Here is a 22,839-nt window from a genome sequence, read left to right on the forward strand (position 1 = left end):
TATTCTTAGGGATTTTGTTCCTTCCCTTCCTGCCTCCCTGTCTGCTCCATGTGACACATTAGCGGGGCCCCCCGTGTGCCGACGCCAGAAGGCGTCGGAGAGTGTGATCCCCTTCCGCACCTCCTCCGTCCCGCCCTCCCACACCCCACGCAAGTACCTGACCAAGTCAGTCTCTGATGTTCCGTTCCTAGGTTTCTTGGCACAAGTGATCAGACGCACGTGTATCTTGTCATGAGAGATCCGTTCCCCGCTCGAAGGGTAGCAGTCACGGACCGTCTTTGTGCACCGGCCCTTTGCACGGAGCAGGGTGTCTCAGCACTGCCTGCTGGGGTTTAGAGAGGGGTGCACACGGAGGCTCACTCTTTCTTCCTTCTTCCAAGTGCTCCCAGCTGACTCGGCCGCTCTCCTACATGGACCTTCAGGTGGGTTCCGCACTTTGCAGTTACCAGCGGGGACCCCCTGTCACCAGTGTGGTGGCTGCGGGGGGGTGGAGGGGGGGGAATGCCTGTGGACCTGTCCCTGGGGCCGGGCGGGGAACCCCTGTCACCAGTGTGGTGGCTGTGGGGGGCTGGGGGGGGAGTGCCTGTGGGCCTGTCCCCGGGGCTGGGCCCTGCCTACAGCTATACCTGCCACAGCACCGCCTGCCCTCTCCCTTGTTGCAGTCGGCTGCTGGTTCAGTGTGTTTTTAATTTGTGTTTTTATGAGATTGACCAACTTTTCCTATGTTACAGTGTCATGTTTGTACCTTTTTGTATAATTGGTCTGCTCCTGTGTTTTCCCATTTCCTACTGTTGTGATCTTTTTTCACCTCCCTTTTAAACATGTGTTTATATAGGGGACACTTTGTATTTATAAATACTTTTCTTCTAAGTTTTCAGATCTTTGACTTTGGTTATGGTGTTTTAAAAAAATTTTTTTTAGTATTTATTTCTCTTTGAGAGAGAGAAAGAGTACGCGCACAGGGGAGGTTCAGAGAGAGAGGGAGACCCAGAATCCGAAGCAGGCTCCAGGCTCCGAGCTGTCAGCACAGAGCCCGACGCGGGGCTCGAACCCACGAACTGGGAGACCGTGACCTGAGCCGAAGTTGGACGCTAACCGACTGAGCACCCAGGCGCCCCTACGGGGGGTTTATCTGAAAGTGACTCTTTGTCACGTGATCACACGTGTGCACTTTCTCACGAGAGCCCAGAGGCCGTCCCAGATTAAAGGCATCATGGAGTGTGCACAGACCCTCGGGGCCGTTTGCTGCATGGGGCCTGTGGTTGTGAAATCATTCGTTCCCCTTGACTCAGTAATCCCAGAACAGGTGTTTCGTCGTAGGAAATGCTTTAAAATGAGGGAAAATAAATGCGTGGCGATATTAATGGAAGTAATGTGTCTGTTGGTGGAAAAATGAGAACCGTGCAAATGGTTAATAGGGTTACAGTTCAGCTGAGCATGAAAAGGCCATTCATGGGAGTTTGGAAAGCGCAGCCATGGAAAATAATGAAAACAGTAGGCTACGGAAGTGCCCGTGTTCATTAAGGGAAAGACAAAACAAAACTCACTTGTGTCAGGATTAAAACTGACCAAAACTGAAGCCCGCGTAGGAGGCGTGCGGGGACCGTGGGGACCAGGTGTGCTGAGGTGCAGGGCGGGGTGGCGCGGCCAGCAGGTGGGCGGCTGGGCGTCCACAGCGGCGTCAGCCAGGCTCAGCACGGACGGCGGTGCCTCTCCCGGAACCTGGCGCTTGGAGGCGAGGCAGAGACCAGGGCGCGAGGGGCTCTCCGGCCTCCGCGTGGGGCTTTGCCTTTCGGAGGAGGACCCCGCGTGCTGCCGGGCAGCGGCGGGGACACGGGGGAGCCGGGGGCATGCGAGAGTGGCCGCTTCTGTCCACGCACAAGGAGAATGCGTCTCAACAGGGACACTCGGGTGGGGAGAGCACACCCTCCCACGTGGCGCAGTGTGTTCTCACGCGCTCCCACCTTTGTTTGCCTTTTTTTTAAGAACCAGCTGCAGTTTAACAGGAGTGTTCCTGCACATTCCAGCAACTTGGCCGCGCGCTATTCCTGCCCCGACGCGATCAGAATCGAGAAACTGACGCACTCGTCCGGCGAGTCCTACCGTGGCGGGGATCCGGGCTTCAGAGCCGGGCCCGACGTGAGCGGCTCGGCCTCCTTCTCCGTCATCTCCGAGGAGAGGCTCAGCTATGCTGTCCACCTGGCCAAGAGGGACGTGAGGCGCAGGCAGTTCGAACAGCACGTGAGACAGCAGCGTCTCAGAAGTGAGCTCCAAACCTCTCAGAGGTGGGAACACCCCGAGCACAAGGTGCCTGAGCACAGGGAGCAGAGGAAGGAGGCAAGGAGCCGGGAAATGTGTCACTGCAGCCATGAGACGTGCGGGCGGGGAGCTTCCTGCTCGGGTGCGAAGGTTCACCTGTGTACCCCTCAGCCGGGGCAGCCCCCCACCCTGGAGCCAGGGCCCCAGCCGCACGCCAGGACGGGTGGCCCGCGGGGCCTGATGGGGGTGCAGAGACTCCAGGAGGAGCTGACCACTTGCGTCCGTAGGATGGAAGAAGTAATTAAAAGAGGTGAGAGCACCAGGGCTCGTCACTTGGATGGGAGGCTGAGAGCGGGGGGGGGGGGGGGGGGGGGTGGTAGCACACACTCCCTCAGGACCCCCGCCCCCAGGAGCCTGAGCATCGGTGACAAGGCACGCGGACTTTGACCGCGTGCGGGAGGGCTTTCTTCCTGGCAGCCTTGCCCCGGCCTGGCCCCTGCTCCCAGCAGAGGTCCCCCTGGGCCATTCGCTCCTGCAGGTGGCCCCCCGACTCCCCCCACCCGCGGTCCTCCGGCTCCTGGATGCAGGCGACCCTTCTTCATCCAGAAGCCTTTCTGGCAAAATTGTTTGTGCTTTGTTGAACAAGGAGCGTGATGTGTGCATATTTCCACAAAGTCTGTTTTAACGTGGCAGTGACGGGGCTGGAGCGTGTGGGAAGTCTGACCGCTGACCACCGGGCACAAGGGAGGGCGCGTGGTCGTCACAGACCGGTTCCACAGCTGTTCAGTGTTCTTTTCGCCCCGCGTTTGCCTGGGGCGTGAGGGCTAGGGCTGTGCTAGCTGCTCTGACTGCAGGGGCTCGAGGAGCCGGTGCTGGGATCCGCTCAGGGTCCGCTGTGGCCCCGGGCCTTGCAGGTGACTCCGTGCACGTCTTGTGTGCGCGTCAGGAGCGGGGCAAGGTGCCTCTTACAAAACCAGCTGTGATTGGATGTGCTAGAACAGAGATACGTCGCTGAGGAGGTTGTGGCCAGGAAAAGTGATGCTTGTTTCTGACCTTCCATGGGGCCAGCTAACGGTGGGGGACACGGGGGAGTAACAGTTGCAGAATTTACAGGGTCTGAGACAAAACACAGTTGCGTGGGGAAAAGAGTTCCTGTCCGTCCTGGGCCAGAAGGGACATCCCCCTGCGGTCTCCGTGAAGAGCGTGGTACCGGGTGCGGTTCGGACACCCTTGAGCCAGCTCAACAGCGCTCCTGCTGCTCGGGGCTCTGGCGGAGTCCGGGCTGTTGGGGGACAGAGCCACAGGGCCCTGCTCTGATGATACGGCCTGACGCGGGCACTAGAGAGAGCTCCCCAAGCCCTGGGGAGGGACTGAGTCGGGTGTTTGCTCATTTGTTTTTTAGTTCAACATTTCAGGTTGTCGCAAGTCCGTACCTTGTTTTTTTGTTTTTTTTTTTTTTTAGCGTTTATTTATTTTTGAGAGAGAGACAGAAACAGAGCATGAGTGGGTGAGGGGGGCAGAAAGAGAGGGAGACACAGAATCCAAATCAGGCTCCAGGCTCTGAGCTGCTAGCACAGAGCTCGACACGGCTCAAACTCAAGAGCCGTGAGATCATGACCTGAGCCGAAGTTGGACGCTCAACTCACTGAGCCCCCCGGGCGCCCCATACCTTCTAAACTATAGAGACAACGTCACCACGATCGACAGCAAATAGGTACAAAAACCTACACTGCCTACTTGAATCAGGTGTGTGCACTTGCTTGCGGACTGGGAGCAGCTCGCCCCGTCCGAGGGTCCCTCCAGGGGCTGTGACGCGCCTGGCTGTGCTTCCCAGGTGTGGCCGGACACCGGCTGTTCCGTTAACCCCCCCACCCCCCCACCCCCCCGCCTGAGCCGGATGCCGTCCCCTACGTCTATGGTGCCCGTGCTGCGAGCCCACATGAGACCCAAGCGGTCTGGCTCCCGGGCTCCCGGGAGACAGCGTCTGTATCTACAACTCCCGATTTCAGAGTTTTGCTTTTTTCAAAATGAACGTTTTTCGTCATTTGGCTTTTTGGTGAGTAAGTGTTGAATACTTGAGTTTATAAACTACACTTGGACGAGGAAAACGTCGCTTTTCCGGCTTTGTGTGCTGGAGTTTGTGGAAGAGCTGGTTTTGGATGAACGTATTTGGGAACCGCGTCTAGAGGAAGGGATGCCTGCATGCCCCTCGGAATCTTCCAGAAGCAGAGTCTTTGAGCCCGTGTTTGGAGGACGTGGAGTGCCCGGTGGACCAGGGTGTGCTCCGTGAGTAGCGTGTGAAGGCTGTGGGCAGCCCAGCAGCCTTACTGTGTCGGTGCAAAGATTTCTCTTTTAGATTCAGGATGAGAAAGTGTCAAAGGAATCTTGTCAAGCGTAAAAATAAGCCGATAAAGGATTTTTGAGAAATTAGAAAGCATTACAGGTTTTGGCTCGATAGGAAAAATTTTAAAGCGGTAAGTGACGCTTCACGGTGGCGTAGACTGTCCACTGGGGTCTGGTTGCGGTCCTTTCCGCGTGGAGGGCCTGCTCCGAGGCCTTCACGCCTCTTCCGTGCGTGCGCTACGCACACGCCCGCACGGTCCTCGTTTCTTGGCCGGTGAAAAGTGTTTTATGGGAGCCCCATTTTTTTTTTTTTTTTTTAAATAAAAGCAGAGGTCTCCAACTGTATCATTTTTGGGAATAATTGAAAATTTTATAAGTTTCCATCTGTAGTGAGTAATCCACTTTCGGGGAAACGATGTTTGCAGATAGAATGGAAGAAGCTTTGGAACCGGATGAGGAGCAGCGAGCCCGCGTCAGGAGGCAGGAACAGGCCGTGCGCTGTGCCCGGATGCTGTACTCCCTGCAGCAGCAGGTGCGGAGGGTGGGGGCGCCAGCCGCCAGGGCCCCACCGTCTCTGGAGCGCTAGCACACTGGGTCGTTTGTGAGGCCGAATCTCCTGGATGTGCGGACATATGACTCCTTTTCCTTTTGCCACCTGCCTTTACGTGTGTTTGTGTATTACATGCATACGGCCCAACTGTTTAGAGGTTTTTGGCTTTTTGGGGTCATAGGTTCTTGGGAATCCAGTAAAAGCCCTGAGTCCTTTCCCCGGAAAACAGTGCTTGTACGGCACGTATTTCTGCGGACACAGGCCGGTCAGGTACCCTGGAGCCCCCGTCCCAGCTACAAGCCACAGCCCGAGAGGAAATCTCGTGTCTGTGACGCACTGCACACGCAGTAACAGTAAACACTGGTTGTCTTTACCCAGTGGTGAGGAATGGGGGCCGTGTTGAGGGTGTCGGGATGCCTTTCATGGCGATAAACAGACATTCACGTTCTTTATGTTGCAGCTAGATTGTTTTTAAACATCTGTTGTTGTTGTTTTTGTAAATGTTTATTTATTTTTGAGAGAGAGACAGGGTACAAGTGGGGGAGGGGCAGAGACAAGGAGACCCAGAACCCGAAGCAGGCACCAGGCTCTGAGCAGCCCAGAGCCCAACGCGGGGCTCGAACCCACAAACCGCGAGATCATGACCTGAGCCGAAGTTCTATGTTGTAACCAACTGAGCCACCCGGGCGCCCCATAACATTTATTTATTTTTGAGAGACAGGGCACGAGTGGCAGAGGGAACAGAGAGAGAGGGAGACAGAATCGGAAGCAGGCTCCAGGCTCTGAGCTGTCAGCACAGAGCCCAACGTGGGGCTTGAACCCACGAACGTTGAGATCATGACCTGAACCGAAGTCAGACGCTTGACGGACTGAGCCACCCAGGCGCCCCTTAAATGTCTGTTTTAACTTTGGTGCCTCACTCTTTAATCCACGTTTACTGCATTTCCGGTCACTTAAGTCCCATGTTGGCTTTATTGCTTGAACCAGAAACTGGATGTTTTCATTGAAAGGAAGTGCCCTAGTCTGATTTTGCTCTGTATTCTTCTGGGGTTTGGTTTCAGTCCTGAACCCACACTGCCGCCATAGAGATTGTTCCGGAACACGCATCTGACCCTGTGGGAGCTCTCTAAGGCACAGGGTGGACCGCGTGCTCTGGTGTGGCCCTCCCCCCTTTCCAGGGCCGCCTCCACCTTCGCTCCTTCATGTTATGTTCCCGCGATGCCGGGGACCTGGGGTGGAAGGTGGGCACTGTGCTGTGTTCACCACCTGGGGCTCCAAGCCGGGGCGCTGCTCCGGGTACGTGAGTGAAGAGCCTTGTGTGAATTCAAGTGCCGTGCTTTAAACAGTGGTCGTAGTTGGACAAGACATGCTGTGTCCTCTTTTACCAAAAAGTCGTGTGGAAAGATACTGAGTTTTTACTTCTCCCCCTTTATGAAACAGGTGAAAGAAATCCAGGAAGAATTGGATAAATTGAGTCCACGTAAGATTAAACATACCGAGAAGGTAGGCTGCGGATTGGTGTGGTTGACCTTTATTCCTTGTAAATGCATCTCCGGTGTTCGGTGGGTACCGTGTAGGGGCGCCCTGCGCCCGCTTGCAGAGCCTTAGTGAGGGCCGAGCAGAGTAAATATTCTGAATTCGGGGTCGCCTTCCAAGGAACAGAGTCTGAAAATAGATTTTTGTTGCTGTTGTTGCTGCTGGTGTAAGAAACTGACAACAGGAAGGAAAAGATCCTTTGCCATGAGAGAAGGTTTCAACGTTTTAATCCCCTTTACCGTGAAGAAGTTTCACAACAGAAAGTTGTCTGTAGAAGGAAGACAGGCCGTAAATGTCGGTGAGGGTGGGTTAATGTTGACAAGTTCTGAGTTTCGAAATAACTTCCCATCTGTCCCCCCTCGCCAGTCGTGGGCGATGTCCCGGCTGGCGGCTGCCCACCGAAGCGCCATCCGGGCCCTGCAGGTGTTTGTGACCCAGTTCGCCGACCGCGGGGAGCGGCCCCTCCCTGCCCGGTGCAGGGAGCTGGGCGGCCTCATTCGCCAGCTCTCCCTCTGCTCCGCCAAGCTGGACGCCGACTCCTCTGTGTCCGAGGTGGTCATAGACATCCTGCGGCAAATCGAGGTATGATGAAGCGGACTCCAGGTTTTGTTCAGAGTGCTTTGCGTCTAAGGGAAGGAATGTTTTCCATCGCCCGGTTTCGTTCGGATTCACAGAGACGACCAGACAGACCGGCCGCCTAGCGGTGAAGCCTTGCAGAGGACGGGGGCAGCCCTTCGTTTTTATTTTGTGGCTTTTACAGTCTGGTCTGTTAAGTTGCATTTCACTTGTTTGAAAACGGGCGGCTCGGTATAGAACACACAGCGACCGTTAACCGGGTCCGTTGATTAACCGGAACGCTCCATTCCCTGACCACACCATCTGGGAAAGAATTTTACTGGCACAGGAAAGGAGAGAGTACAGCAGTCTTCTGTCAGTGCTTGGAGGAGGGCACCAGCGGGCAGCTAGTGGGCAAGAAGAAATTGGCAAGAAAGGTCGATTTGGGGCAAGAAGAAATACTTGTCTATGAGCGCACAGCTTCGAGGCTTGTGGCTGGAGACCTCTGGAAACCACAGCCGGCAGGTGCGAGTCAGGATGGGGTAGGGTCTTGCGTGGTTGCCGGTGACAGTGCCTTAGTCCTCGTGGCCCTCGGAAGCTTGCTGAGTGCCACCACGTGAGCCTGCCACCCGTCCCTGATGCGGCCCGTGGGCTGCAGGGGTTTCCGGAGCGCTGTGTCCTGGTGACTGGTCACCGAGATGCCAGAGGGATCTCACTGCCCCGCACGTCCGCCCACAGACGGAAGGCGAGCTCTGTGTCAGTGTGACCTGGGAGGGAGGGGGCGCTGGAGGGGGAGTTCCGGGTGGGTGACGCCCTCGGTGGCCCTCGTGGCCCCTCTGCCCTGACCGTTGCGGCAGCCGGCACGGTGCATGTGGTTTGCAGGTGGTGTAGGGAGAGCTCGCTCTGGGACGGCTCAGACCTGCGGACAGCGTGGCAGGCCACGGGTGCTCTGCCCACTAGAAACATTTGTTGGCCACGCTGATCTGCTCGGAGGACACGTGTTTACAATTCTGGAAAGGGCCTCAAGGGGCTACCCGGTGCTTTCCCCGACTTTGCAGGGGTACAGGAACCTAACCTTTCCTAAACACGATGTCCGCCCACTCCGACTTTGGAATTCCTCGGTAGTGCAGGACGTTCCTTCTGTCTCGTTGAGGAGCCGTGCCGTCCCACGGCCCACTGCCACCCGGAGGACGTCTCCCTGCCATGCTCACTTGTGCCCGATGCGTCCGGACCGGGCGTGCGTCTCTTTTAGGAAGGGGGCACAGGCGTCCTCCCTCTGGGGTGGGTGAGTGACCGAGGTCGCTGGGCATGTGGAGTAGTTGATGGAAACGTATATAAAATGCGGTTCGTTTGCACGCTGAAAATACTGTTGGAGTGTATGAGATGTTTATTGAGAATTAAAATGCTTGTAAAGCGTTATGTTCTGAAGACTACGGTTAGTTTCTAAAATGTGATCCTTATTTTTAAGATTTGGTTGCCTTTAAAAGTAGTCACATTCTTTATCTTTTTGCCGTTGGTTTTAGCGAACTAAACATGTAAAAGAACGTGCAGAATCCTTCTGATTAGACAGATGTCCTCAGTAAAAAAGTTTTCAGATTAAGTTAAACAACAATTGGACGACCATGAGAGTTGGCCGTTTAACGGCACGTTTATCCGGAGACCTCGCTTTCAGTTTTGTGATCAGCAGTCAGACTTTTGTGAGACACACTAAGAGAACACTGGTTTCGCGGCAGGCGTTGGAGTCCCTCCTGGAAAAGAAACTGTCACCAAAAAAGGTGAAGAAATGTTTCCCGGAAGTTCAGACCAGGTTTCCCGTTGGTGGCCACAGGGCCTTGGAGAGATGGCGGAGTTCTTCGCCAAAAGGCGAGAGGAGACCCCTCCTAGCAAAGGAGATACTTCTGCAGGAAGCGCGACAACCTTCCAGGGCAAACAGGCTTCTTGCTGGTATGTGTCCTGAAATGTTTGTGCGTGTCTGGTCCACAGCAGGTGCACTTGAACCCCCAAAGCCAGTAGCAAGCCAGTCGCATCCTCGGGTGGGAAGCTGGAGGATCCCCCACAGGGGAGGGAGGGTTTCCCACAGGGGAGGGAGGGTCCCCTATGGAAGAGGGTCCCCTGTGGAGGAGGGTCCCCCATTGTGGAGGGTGCCCCGTTGGAGGGAGGGTCCCCTGTGGAGGAGGGTCCCCCATTGTGGAGGGTGCCCCGTTGGAGAGAGGGTCCTCCATGGAGGAAGATCCCCCATTGTGGAGGGTGCTCCATTGGAGGGAGGGTCCCCCGTTGGAGGGAGGGTCCCCCATGGAGGAGGATCTCCCATTGTGGAGGGTGCCCCGTTGGAGGGAGGGTCTTCCGTGAAGGTGGGTCCCCCATTGGAGGGAGGTACAAACTGTGAAATGGTGACCTGAGCTGAAATCAAGAGTTGGTTGCTTAACCGACTGAGCCACCCAGTCGCCCCGTAAATTTTTTAATTTTAAGTAAGTTCCACTACCAATGTGGGGCTTGAACTGACCCTGAGATCAAGAGTCGCATGCTCCACCGACTGAGCCAGCCAGGTGCCCTCTCCTCTTTTTAAATTTAAGTGAAACTTATGTACGCATGTATGTATGTATGTATGTACATATGATTTATGTATGTATGTATGTATGTATGTATTTATTTAGAAAAAGAGAGTGAGCAGGGGAGGGGCAGAGAGAGAGGGAAAGAGGGAATTCCCAAGGAGGCTTTGCGCTGACAGCCTGGGGCTCGAACTCCCAAACTGTGAGGTCATGACCTGAGCCAAAATCGAGAGTTGGATGCTTAACCAACCGACCCTCCCAGGCGCCCTGAATGTAGATGGTTTTATTTCTTTTCTCCTCACAAGTTGAATGTCATGTGGAGTTCAGACTTGATTCTGTGTCAAATTAGGAGCCAGTGAAAGTTTTGAGAGGTGACAGTTAAATATTTACATTTTAGCAAAACCACACTTGGTAGCCAGGTGGGGTGATCGAGGACAAAGAAGGGGTCGGTCAGGAGCCGGCATTATTATAGTCACAGGAAGGAGCGCACGTGGGAGGTGAGCCTCGGTGTCTCCCCGTGTGGGTCCGCGTGGGAGTCAAGGGCGAGGAGTGATCTTGGCAGCAAAACGCCTCTGTGTTTCCGGGTTGGAGGTCTGGAGTTCGTCTGAGGGGACGCTCGCTTGTCACCAACTTGAGTAGCACGTCCGTTTGTCCTTCTGAATTGTCCCTGCAGATAAGTGTCAGCCTGGGGCAGCACCTGCAGCGACCCAGCGGTCCGCGAACGGTAATGGGCTTGGTGTGAGGGGCACGGACATCCGTCCGGAAGGAGCCCCTCCTGCTCCGGACCACAGCGCGAGCCTCACGGCAGAGCCCGTGGCCGTGGCGAGAGCGGGAGCAGCGGCCTGGAGGCCCGGGGCGGGGAGCATACCGCCCAGGAAGAAGGAGGCACCGGTGGGGCCGCTGCAGGTAGGGACGCTCCCTCCCTTGGCTGCGCGGCCACGGTCACGGGCTGGTCGGCGGTGCCGCCCGAGGAGCCCCTGAGCCCACCATCTGGGCTGAGCTGACTTTGCTCGGCTCCCAATAGTTTTTCCTTATTTTTTTTTAAAAAAAGATAACAGTTTTTCATGTTGCTGTGACCACCAGACGTTCTCTCTCGTCCTGGTTTGGAGAGGTCGGAAAGAATTTGATTCCGAGGTCTTGACTGGGCAGGCTACTTTAGCATTCAGTTTTTTCTGCTTCTGCTTTGGAAGTGTGAAGTTGGGGGGGGCTTGAGATTTGGTTCCTGCTGAAGATAAATATCGATAAATACTAACCACTCGGTATGAAAAGGCGTCCAAGGGTCAGTGCTTTCCAGCGGGTCTTTGGGAGCCAGCTGGCTTGAGGCTACGTTACGTTTTAAGCTTCTGTTTACAGTGTGGCCGAACCAGCCGGAAGACCGCCTTCCCGCCTAGCCACCCCTCATGTAGTCCCTGCCACTGGATGGGCGAGCGCGGGCTTCCACAGCCACCCTGCTCTGCGTGTGGTCAGGTGGCCCCAGGCACGGTGACTGATAGACCCTGGCTTGGGTCAGGTCTCGCTCCTTTCCACACAGTCCTGGGGCGGGGAGGGCAGTCGCTGGGAGGTCAGGACCCAGCCTGTCCGAGGGCAGCCGGCACGTTAGCCTGGAGAGCGCCTTCTGCTGCTTCTACAGCGGCCCGTCCAGCCTCCTGGAAACACGGGAAAGCAGCTCCCATTTTATGGATGAGACACCTAAGACTCAGAGGTTAAGGGTCTTCACCAAGAATACCATGCGGATGATCTCTTCTTTGTGTTTGTTTAATTAGAGAAAAACGTAAACATAAATATATATACGCACACACATATATATACATATACATACGTGTATATTGTACACATACGCACACACATAACTCACGTGTATATCACGCATACATAATACACACGTGTACGTTATACACACACGATACGTATGTTTATTATACGGCATACATATACGTGCGTGTATATTAGACTGACACACACATGTACACGCACACACACGCATGCATATTATGCACATGTGCAACACGTATGTACACACACGTATGCTATATATACATGCACGCACACACAAAGGCGGCAAATCCAGGGACTCCGTCTGTACACGCACACACATGCACACATACGCACACATACGTGTATGTTACACACACACACACACACACACACACATTAAAAGGTGGCAAATCCAGGGGCTCCACCTGTAAACCCCCGCCCCCACCTGGGGGGTTCAGTGTGACGTGCACCCGCCCCCAAATTTGCCACAGTGCTTTCCATTCAGGGGTCTGGTGCAGCGTGGGGACGCCCGAAGCTCCCGTTAGCCAGAGGTTAAAACGAGCCTCTTTGATACGCATTTGGCTTCAGGGTTCATGTTTCTCTCCTACAGGGACCCCTCAGAGCTGAGGACCGTCAGCCGCCCCAAGGCCGCGGCAAAAGCAGACTGCAGCGCACGACCGTGTCATCCAGGCTGAAAAGGAGCCAGCAGCCAGTGAGGGACCTCAGGGCCCCCTGGGTGCCTCCAAACCCCACGTCCCCGCCAGCGTCCCCCAAATGGTACGTGATCACGCTTTCCCTCCTCGGGTCAAGGGTGACCTAGCGCGTAGAGCTGGTGAAGTGGCCGCCGTGGTTCCCGTGAGGAAGAAAAGCTTAGCTGGGTGAGAGACACGTGAGCGCTTTGTGTCTAGAGGATGACGGTTCCTCTCTCCTCCGTGGCTGTGGGTGAGCGGGCCGCCCCGACCCGCCGTGGGCGTGTGGTCCCGTGTGGGGGTCGCAGGCGCACCCCCACCTGTCTCCACGCAGTGGATTCAGTGACCTGAGGCCAGGAGCCGTGCGCCTCCCACAGCTGGCGCGGGGCCTGACCCCTCACGGTCCTTGGGGGGCTATCACTCAATCTTTGCTGAATGAGTGAATGTTTAGAAATAATTCTGACTCTAAGACAAGATGCTGACTTATAAAACTGTACGGATCTCACTGACTGCAGGGGACGTGAGGGTAATATGGACGTTACCACCGTCCCCTCATCCACTGCACGCAGGGACGAGGCGGGCCCTCCCGGGCAGCAGGGTCCGGTCAGGTGGAAGTAGTCTCCGAGGGAGACTATCGATCGGGACAGAGCGGCGTTTGTTTTCCGTGGGACGGAAGTTGCTGGAAGCGTGGTGGAGCAGGGATGTGGGGAGGAGGGCCCACCCTTCTGGAGGCCGGCAGGTGATGGGGAAAAGCCTGGCGGATGGGCCCACCTGGGGACTCCCGCGGTGTCGTGTGAATGACACACGTGCCCATACGCCCTCGTTTTCAAGTTGACACGGCAGCGCGGAGAGGGTCCGGTGCCCTCTGTAGTAGAGCAGGGTCTCAAGTCAGGCGTCCTGATGTCACTGCGGGCTTTGCTGCATTTATCCCTCTGCTCGAAGTTCCGTACTTTTGTGCGTGTCCTGGCACAAAGCCACGAATTCACGTGGAAGCTCAAAAAAATGTCAGTCGGTGGAAGTTTATGCCGCAGACCAGAGAGACCTGGGTGTGTGCGGAGCGCGGGGAAGGCGGTGGGTCATGGTGCTGGGTCGGGCCCGCGGGAGAGGGCCGCTCTGCACTGTGGAAAGTAATTGGGTCACGTTAAATCTGGGTTCTAGCGGGGCTTTGTTGACGCTCACCCCTAGCTCTCTTCCACTTGACACGCGGTGGCGTGTGGGGGGCGGAGGAAAGCATCTCCGTGGGCACTGAGCCTGGATCCTGGCGCGGCTCCCTCCTCCTCCAGCCCGGGCTCCTGCTTGCATCCGTGTCCTCGGGGCTGGCTGTCCCGGGAGGGGTCCCCAGGGCGTGACTCTCCGTGTTTTGTAGTGCCGCCTGGCTGAAGGTGAGGCCCGGCCCCAGAGATGCCGCCAGAGAGCGGTCTGTCCAGCAGGAAGAGGCTCAGGAGGCCAGTGCGTTGACAGGTGCTGTTGCGCACGAAGCCATGAGGTTTGTGCCGCTGTTTTCCAAATCTTTGAGTGAACTCTTCTTTCGTGTGTGTGTGTGTGTGTGTGTGTGTGTGTGCACGCACGCGCACGTGCGCAAAGCCGGTTATAGAACGCGTAACCCCCGACTTTCCTGTCCAAGTGTAGAGGGTAGACAGCGAGCCTCCCTTTCACCCCTTATTTTCTTTTAATAATTTTTTTTCACGTCTTTATCTTGAGAGAGAGACTGTGAGCCGGGGGAGAGGCAGAGAGAGAGACACGGAATCCGAAGCAGGCTCCGGGCTCCGAGCTCTCAGCACAGAGCCCAACGCGGGGCTCGAACTCACAGACGTGAGACCATGACCTGAGCCGAGGTCAGACGCTCGACCGACTGAGCCCCCAGGCGCCCCTCAATCCTCCTTCTTTCGTTCACTCAAACATTGTGTGTGCATCAGTGGTCCACCAGTTCCTGTTCTGTCTGTGGTACAGCGGTGCACTCTGTGAACACTTCTAGAAACGGGGCAAAACGATCCCAGCCCCGTGATGTGCAGTCATGGATGGGCATGTCTGTGGTCTGAGGCAGAACGGGAGGGTGAGGGCTGGAGGGGGCCGGCCGCTCCCTGCTGCAGAGGCCTGGGCTTCGTGGACCGGGGATGGACTTGAGTGGGGGGTGAGGTGAGAACATCCTGCAGGGGCTCAGTGACGACAGGGCTCTGTTTGCGTGGCCGAGATCGCCCCTGTGTTATGGGAAAGCAAAAATGAATGTGGGCCATTAAGCACTTGGATGCTGTTCACGTACCCTGACTGGCAGGTTTGAAGCCCTTCCGCCCCCCGTCCCCCGAATCTGTTCGGGGTCTGTTCTGCCTTTCTGGTGTCATGTGACTCGGCTATGACCGTGCCCTCCGGAGGGCGGTGGGGGGGGGGGCCTCTCTGTCCGAACTGGAAGACACAGCAGCAGGGTCACTTGGTGGTCGGACAGGAAATCCTAAGCACGGCGAGGGCTCAGTTTCTTGAGGATAGCTGTGGGCCGTCCGGGGCGCCGTCCCCACGGACCGGAGGGCCTCCGCGTGTTAGTGTCGCTGCGCAGAGCGCCGGGCGGGGAGCTCTCTGCAGGCAGCGGTGTCACCCGCAGGGTGCCTGTCCGTGGCGATGGCGGCCTGCAGGTCCGGGCGGGTGGGTCTCACTCTGTTTGCCGTTCTCCAGACTCGCCTGGCTCGACGCTGAAGCTCACAAAACACTGAAGGAGCTGGAGGAGGTGAAAGCCGCGGGCGCGGACAGTGCGCACAGGCAGAGGTGAGCCTGCCTCCGGTGCGGAAAGCCACGGTCCGGCCCGCCCCCTCCCGCGGCCGTTGGGGTGCTCACGCTTCCCATGTGGATGTGCCGACGGGCTGTCTGCTCCTGGGAAGCCCCCCGGGCCGGGGACCGTCGGGTGGCCTTCCGCCCCGTCCGCTGGGCTCGCTCGGCTCCACGTGGGCTCTGGTGGGACGACCGCGGGCGGGACTGAACCCCAGACCGCAGCAACGGGTGGCGTTCGCGCCTGAGGAGCGGTGAGCGCTTGCCTGCCCTGGCCGGTCTGCGTGCCTGCGCCCCGGATCGCGTGGGCCTGCCCGCATGTCCTTACGTGGTGTTTTTGCTCGGAAGTATCTGTCTCGTGTGGAGTTTGATACTGAGCAAAGGTGGCAGTTTAGGGGAGCCGCCTGAGGGGCTGGCCTGCGTCTGTCTGGCCCAGGGGACCCCGCTCTCGGCGAGAGGAGGTGGATGCGTGTGTCCAGCTCACACGGCTGAGTGCACAGACACGGCGTTCCAGGGTCCACCCTGCGCAGACAAGTCGCCTGAGCGGGCTCTTGAGGTTTGTAGAGGAGGTTGGTACTCTGCTGCCGTGACGGATGGCACTTCGCCCCGAGGTCAGACGAGTGGGGTTCTCTTGGGACAGTGCATCCTGCCACCCATCAGGACGGACGCTCGTCCCTCCCGCTCGAAAGAGGCCCCATCGGTAGTGAAGTCATGGGACCTTAGGGTCGGAAGGGGCTCATTCTCCTGCGACGCTCTTGGGCCCTGCGGCCGTACGTCCCTACGAAGCCTCTGTGATGGGACTGTCTCCGGCGGGGCAGGGCGTTAGGACTCCTACCCACCATCTCCCAGCCAGATGGCCAGACTGCAGCCCACTGGGCCCGCTTGTCCCTCGAGCGGTCACGTGGTAAATGTGCGTGGACAGCGGCTCCAGCCACGAACAGGCCGTCACGGACTGTTCCCACGCGCCCTCCTCGGCCACCCCCTCCTCCCCAGAGCGAATGCCGTCCCGACCCCTGTTCACCTTTCATCGCCTCCATCCGGATGTCTGTCCCTACGGACGTATCCCTGACGGACGCTGTGCGGTCCTGAGATCTGAGAAGCGAGCACAGACCAGGGTTAGAGCTGCTGGTGTAAGACGGTGTGTCCGGGCCTGTGTCCCAGGAGGTCAGGGGCAAGGTCAGGGGCGAGTCAGGCAGCTGGGGCGCGGTGGCGAGTGTGCTTCCTAGCGGTATCTTGTTGAGGAAGAAGTGTCAAGGTTTGATAAGACCAATCTCCCACTTTTTTATTTTTCACTTAAGCTCGTTCTGTGTCTGGTCTCAGGGGTTCCCTCCAACGCTAGGGCCCTGAGATGTTCGTCTGCGTCTTCTTCCAACTGCTCTGCAGTCTGAGCCGTATTTTCCTGTCCGCCGTCCATCCTGACCGAGTTCCCGTGTGAGATGAGGCGCCGCTCAGTGTGCTGGTTTCCTCGCAGAGACCTGCCCTTGTGGTGCCGTCCCGGCCGAGCTCTACTCCGTGGGGCGCGTCGGCGGACTGCTCGCCAGTGACCCTCATGTCGGTCTTCGGGCCTTTCCTGAGGGCGGGTCAGAGATGAGCGTGTGCAGAGAAGACCCCGGAGGGCGAGACCTGGTGTCCCCGGAGCGCCCAGCCGGCCTGCGGGGCCCCCTCTCTCCGGGAGGGCACCTGCCCCTACACCCTGTTTGGCGGCTGCTCGTGCAGAGGAGGGGCCCCCAGACGTCCTGAGGCAGAACCGGGCAGGTGTGAGTTGTGCCGGGCAGGGAAGGGCCCCCGGGTCCTGCCTCTCAGCCGTCCTGGACTCACCTCGCAGCCCCGCAGGCCCCCCGTGCCTGTCCTGCCAGCCCTGCACCCGTGTGGTCAGCGGGGCGCGCGGGGGTTTGCGTGCTCTCGGCTTTCTCGGCTCAGCTCAGTTCCTCATCACTTCTGTCTCCTGTTTTCCATCTTCTCCTTGTCTCTGGGGGCTTAGGTCTGACTCCGCAATTGTGGGGTTTGGAGACCGAGCAGGATTAGCTTGATTTCTTCCATGTTCTGTCCTCTTCGGTTGTTTAAAGGCAGCCGTTATTTTTTAAAACGTACCGAGAGCCCAACGTACGTCTTCAGAGGTGAAGAAGTGTCCTCAGGGCGGGTCCAGGACCAGCCGCGTCGCGCCACCTGGGGGCTTGTTGGAAACGCAGTCTCGGGCCTCACACCGCCGGCCGACTGCGGGTCTGCATTTTACAGAGGCCCCCGGGGACTTTGCGTGGCCTTCACGATTGGAGAAGCACTTTGATTTTATAATCATTTCATTTCCTCCACCCGGGGTAGTACGTAAATGCACAAAATAGGGTATCTTCTGCTTTTGATTTTAATTTTTGATTTTGTCTCGACCCAGTGACTCTGCTGCCCAGTTAGCAGACAAGGTAGAGAAGGCGGTTCTGGAGCATCTGAAGCCTCTCCTGGTCAAGGCCCAGGTAATCCAGTGCGTCTCATTTCCTCGTGCTTGGAAGTGCTGGAATGACGGGGGGTCGCTTCGGAGGCGGCTGGGGGCCGCGGTGCCGCGCGGACCTGCAGGCCCGTGCAGGTGTGTGCAATCCACTGCCGCCACTGATGGGTCTTTGGTGTCTGTGAGGGACAGACCAGGGGAAGACAGACAAAGTCCCACCTTTGAGAAAGGGGAGCTTCTAGTTTGGGGAACGAGTTTGGGCGACACTTTGCATTCCTAATCAAATAGATCTGTTGGTGACTCTGGTGTTCGGTTACCTGCTTCCGCAGAAGTCCTGGGAACTCTCGCCTCAGTGCTTTGGAATGATTGGCTGGTTCCCGAGGGAGGGGATGTTGGGACCGCGTCTGTGCACACGCTGCCCTCTCCTGAGGAGGAGGTGGCCCCTCAGATCTGCCGGCCGTGGAAACGGTGCCATCCGTGTGAACAGACGAGCCCACGGACACTGTCGTGATCTTACACAGAACGAATGATGTTCTGGGTCCCTGAACAGGCCCCGGAGTTCTGTGCCTCTGGTTTAAGAAATGTGTAATTATTATTGGCGTCCCCAGAAATCTCCGGGGTGCGGGGCTGGGAGCCCTGGAAGTCTCCGGGGTGCAGGACTGGGAGTGCTCTTAGTGACCCTGTCGTCCCGTCTCTCCGTTTCATCGTTGGGGAGACTGGAGCGGAGACGTGTTTCCAAAGTTGAAGGAAAAAAAGGGACAGAAAACCAGGATCCACACGTGGTGTTTATTTTCATGAGGACACGGTGCCTGGAATTGCTGGGGAGCCTGATGTAGCCAAAGCTGATGAGCAGGTCCACGCAGAGGTTCCTGTCACAGTTCATCTGTACGCACACGGGCCGCAGACTTGTGTAATCACAAACGTGCCTGTCTGTCTTAACAGAGAGTCAACTCTTCACTGGAAGCAGAGGTGCCGAAGGACCGGCCGCCGGCAGACACGGCGACAGCCCGGCCTACGGACGAGGTGCGTGCACCGGTGTGGCCACGGTGGGGATGTCACCGCACTGGCAGATCCTACTCAGGACGTCGGTTTTCCTCTGACTCGTCAGGCCCCCTGGTGCTCACGGCAACCTCTGCAGCCACGGGGTTCTGTCTGTGGCTCCGTCCTCTCCCGGAGGACACGCCATGGCCGGGCGCTGGCCGCCTCTTGCCCTCCCATCCGGCCCAGCTCTGCTCGGGCGTGGCGCGGTCTCTGTGTGGAGGGCCCAGCACGCGCTGTCAGGAGAGCGCATGTAGAGCGCCTGATAACGACCGGGGTCTGGCCTAGCTCGGGGAAGAGCCGGCCGGGGAGAAGGCGGTACCGTCCGAACAGACAGAAGCACGTCTCGCGGTCGCGCGGTCCTCCGGGGGACTTGTGTCCCGCGTTCGTGGGACCGTTCCTGCCCTGCCTGGGCTCGGGCCGTCAGGTGGGCACCGCCGGCCTGTCTGCCGAGTCTGTGTGGGCCTGGGAGCTGGCTGGCGGCTCCCGCCACGCTCCTGCTGCGCGTGCTTGGGGCCGACGAGGGCACGGCAGGTGTGCTCTGGGGGCCGGGCCGGGGCCTCCCTACCGCGCCACCGCCCGATCTTCACAACTGTTGTTTTACCACCCCGGCGTTTGGTGACAGAGGCGCATGTGAGGTGAGGCTGCGCCGAGCAGAAGAGGAAGGCCTGCGTTTAGCTTGCGCCCACCGGCTGTGCCTCGTGCAGCGTGGCCTCCACGTGCCGCTCCCTTCCCGGCAGAACGCCTGACCGGGGAGGTGTCCCGAGTGACCCCCCACGCTGTCGGCGAGTCCGCGTGTGGCAAGCGGGCCGGCCTGGCGCTTGAGAATTGCTGTGTGGGTGCGACGTGGCCGTTAGAGCCACGCGGGGTAGTTGTACTCGGGGTTAGACGTCGGCGCCACGCAGACCGCCCCCCGCGGCACCCGGGAGTCTGTGTGTGTAAATGACGGGGCAGAACGAGCAGGAAACCTCATCGAAGCTGGCACGACACTGTAGGAAGTCTCGTTTTCCGTGTTAAGTCGTAGAGAACCCGTGGGGCCCGCGACACGAACCGTCAGAAGGCCCATCCTAGAGCGGAGAAGACCTTCACCGGTGGCACCCCGCCAGTGAAATACAACCCCGACGGGTTTCCTGGTGGACGCGACCACCTCCGACGCCAGGAAAGAGCTCGCGGAGGCGTTGGCGTCGTGCGTCCGTCTGCTGCCGCTCTGGTCACCCACTGAGCGCCTGGAGTGGGTCTTTCCAGAAGGCACAAGTTGTTCTTTGTTTTTTGTTTCCCAATCAGAAGTTGAAATGCACTTGCCTAAAGATTCACACGCTTCGGCAGAAGTGTAAGAGGTTAGACCACCCAGCTAACGAGCACCGTATGCTGTTCTGTACCTGGCTTCTTCACCTTGGGGCGATGCCTCCACTTCAGGGCACAGTCAGCATCCTTATCATTTTTAAGGGCACGTGGTATTCTTTTTTCTTTTTCTTAATTTTTGTTTTGATATTTATTTTTGAGAGAGACAGCATGAGCAGGGAAGGGGGAGAGACAAAGAGGGAGACACGGAGCCCGACGCGAGGCTCAAAGTCATGAACCGTGAGATCAAGACCTGAACTCAAATCAAGAGTCTGACGAGCCACCCAGGTGCCCCCACACACGGTATCCTTGATTCACGGTCCTTACGGAGGAAAAGGGCTACGTGTGCAAACGCATCTCCATTAAGGAGACCTGAGTTCCTGGGTTCGTTTTCTCTAGAGTTTTTGTAATTTTATTGTATTGATTACTCACCTGATTGTACGTAACTTTAAGGTTGGGCATTTCCTTCTGTCATTATTGGCCGTTGATACATTTCCCCCTGTGATCTGTTGGAAGGTTTTCAGATTCCCTGGCGGGAACTGTTCCCTGCATGTCCCCGGGCACACGTGCGTGCCCCACCCTGCTAGCTCTGAGGCCGGACGTGTGTTTCCGCAGGGCGGACGAGGGTGAGAGGGAGGCGCAGGGGGCTCGACCACGGTGCATACGCGTCCTGTGGGTCGAGCCAGGGTCCGCAGCCCCGAAACTGTCCCGTCCAGGGCCCAACGCTGTCACTTCCGGCAGACCTTCTATGTTCCAGCCGCACGTGAGAGTCAAGGGCGCGCACGCAGCGGCGCTCCGCCTACTGGGGCGCGCACGCAGGGCGGGAGGCGCCAGGCAAGCTCTCCCAGGCCCGTGGCGCAGGATGAGGGCCCTCGTGGTGTCGCGAACCTGTCGCGAACCTGTCACGGGAGCGTTGAACCAGAAGGGAATAGATCCGTGTAGGTCCGTGTTCCGGGACAGGACACGCGAGACACCGGCCGTGTCTGGGTGTAGCGCAGGGAAGGCGTTCGTTTCCCGACCGGCAGGGGCGGCAACCCCGAGCCTTGTCGTCGACGGCGAGCACGGTGATTGGCTAGTGCGGCCGTCTGAATGGCGGTGGCGGAGACTGTGTGGACGCGACGGCTTCGGGCGCGTGGCCACGGGAGGGGTGGGGGGGGTGGCGGCGTGGACGCGCTGCGGGGCTGCTTCCCTGCGGCCCACTGGTTCTCATCGCCTCTCTACCCCTGCTTTGCTTCATAGGCTGTGGCCGCGGACGGGGGGCCCGGCAGCCTCCGCCAGCAGGGCGACGGTCTGGAAGGCACCGCGCTCCGCTGTGACGTCTTGGCGTCGCAAGCCCGGGCCCCCGGGGCAGGCGGCAGGGACAGCCCGTTTCTGGACACCATGATGCTGCGCATGGAGGAGATGGAGGTGAGGTCAGGGGCCGCCCCCCAGCTCACCTGCAGCCAAGTGTAGGGCCCGGGGTCAGGTGATTCGGACACAATGGGGTTGAAGTGTCAGTGCCCTCCCGACACAGAACTCAGGAAGTGAAGTGTGGTGCCCCCGACGGACAGCTGGAGAACCACAGGGACCAGAGTCTGCGCCCCTCGACTCCTCCGGCCCCGAGCGTGGTCTCCCCACACATCACACCATCCTTCCTTGCTTAGCATCTGGGGCTCCGCTTTGGGACTCTTTTCTCTTGGGGTTTTAGCCCCAGACATCAGCCAGCCCAGGCCCTGGACGGTCCAGAGCAGGGCGCTGACCCACAGCGAAGCTGGGAGTGGTGTGGCCGCGGCCGGTACAGTCCCCTGGGGGCTCGGGACCCCCACAGCAGCATTGCCTCCTGCCTGCATCCTGGATTTGCCCCTAAGTAGAAACTTAGTGATCACGGAACCGACTTCCCTTCTCGGGGGTAACGTGGGACCTGCCGTGTCCAGCGTGGCCGTCTGTAGACTCGCGTGGACCTAACTGTACATCAGGGAAGACTATTGACGCACACGGCCCGGGTTTTGGGGGCTCAGGAGTTAGCGGCAGGCGGAACGCCTCCCTCTTGCCAGTGAGTTCTCGCGGACAGTGCTGGTCTCCATCCGTCAGGTTAACCACTTCGTTTCCTTTTAGACTCTGCCTCGTGAACTTGACTTGCTTCCTGGCCAGGCACATGCCCATTTCTGGCCGTGTCTGTATCAGTGGGGCCTGCTGAACCACGATACCTGCTTTGTAATGAAACTAATCTTTTCTCGTAACTTAAACTTTTTCTTTTCTTTTGAAGAAATACCAGGAGATGGTTCGCCGAAGATACAATGAAATTGTATATGCTGATCCCCGTCTGTGGATGCAGGAAGGGAAGAGTGGTGAGTGTCCCCCCCACATTGTGTTCTGAACAATTTCAAACACGCAGGAAAGTTGAAAAGCCTTGGCAGTGGACACGCGCATACCTGCCACCTTCTAGCCTCCATTCGTTTTATGGTGTGTCTGCTCTTCGTCCGTCCGTCCCGTTTTTGGATGCACCTTCCAGAGAAAGTTCCGGGCACCGGCAGGCACGGTCCTGAATGTTGCAACGTGTGTCTCAGCAGCTAGGATTTCGTGTGTCTTTACAGACTTTTTTTCCTTTTGAGATAAAATTTACGTGTAATAAAAAGCACAGATCTTAGTTGTGTCATTGGATGGGTTTTGACAAATGGATATGCCCTTGTTACCCAAACTCCTGTCAGAATTTGGGCCACCGTGTCACCTTGGAAGGGTCCCCGTGCTCCTCTCCAGTCGGCACCCCCACCCCGGGACCCAGTGTGTTGTTTGCACTGCAGGCTAAGTTGTCAGTTCTAGAATTTTCACAAACAGGGGATGCTGTGTGTGTGTGCGCTCTTGTCCATGGGAGGGGTGGGGGGGGGGGTCCCGTGTGTGTGCATGCTCTTGTCCACGACGGTCCCCTGTGGACATGCTCTCGTGTGCTCTTGTCCACGGGGGATCCCATGTACTGCGAGTATATTTATGGATAGTTTGTGCTCACGTAAGTTTTTACTTCTCTTGGATAAACACATGAGCGGACTTGCCAGGTGA

The 22,839-nt window shown here is 57.8% G+C and overlaps 1 protein-coding gene across 15 annotated transcripts in view; it reads left to right on the top strand.

Moving 5' to 3' along the window:
* Positions 1 to 22,839, top strand: part of KIAA0753 (KIAA0753 ortholog) — a 39,156-nt gene that overhangs the window by 7,648 nt on the left and 8,669 nt on the right. For 7 of the 15 annotated variants that reach the window (XR_003416622.2, XR_003416623.2, XR_008294371.1 and 4 more), the window contains 14 exons: positions 192 to 422; positions 1,987 to 2,569; positions 5,028 to 5,134; positions 6,593 to 6,655; positions 7,055 to 7,270; positions 8,977 to 9,187; positions 10,466 to 10,698; positions 12,158 to 12,324; positions 13,603 to 13,722; positions 14,901 to 14,990; positions 17,377 to 17,455; positions 18,370 to 18,450; positions 21,046 to 21,213; positions 22,052 to 22,133. Coding sequence is in view for 6 of the 15 variants with exons in the window: in XM_027047417.2 (XP_026903218.1) it covers positions 411 to 422; positions 1,987 to 2,569; positions 5,028 to 5,134; positions 6,593 to 6,655; positions 7,055 to 7,270; positions 8,977 to 9,187; positions 10,466 to 10,698; positions 12,158 to 12,324; positions 13,603 to 13,722; positions 14,901 to 14,990; positions 17,377 to 17,455; positions 18,370 to 18,450; positions 21,046 to 21,213; positions 22,052 to 22,133 (2,212 nt within the window). In the remaining 9 variants the exon portion in view is untranslated. The other 8 variants (XR_008294368.1, XR_008294367.1, XR_008294373.1 and 5 more) reach the window with 7 other exon arrangements.

This window comes from Acinonyx jubatus, chromosome E1 (assembly GCF_027475565.1).
Source record: "Acinonyx jubatus isolate Ajub_Pintada_27869175 chromosome E1, VMU_Ajub_asm_v1.0, whole genome shotgun sequence".
Classification (NCBI taxonomy): domain Eukaryota; kingdom Metazoa; phylum Chordata; class Mammalia; order Carnivora; family Felidae; genus Acinonyx; species Acinonyx jubatus.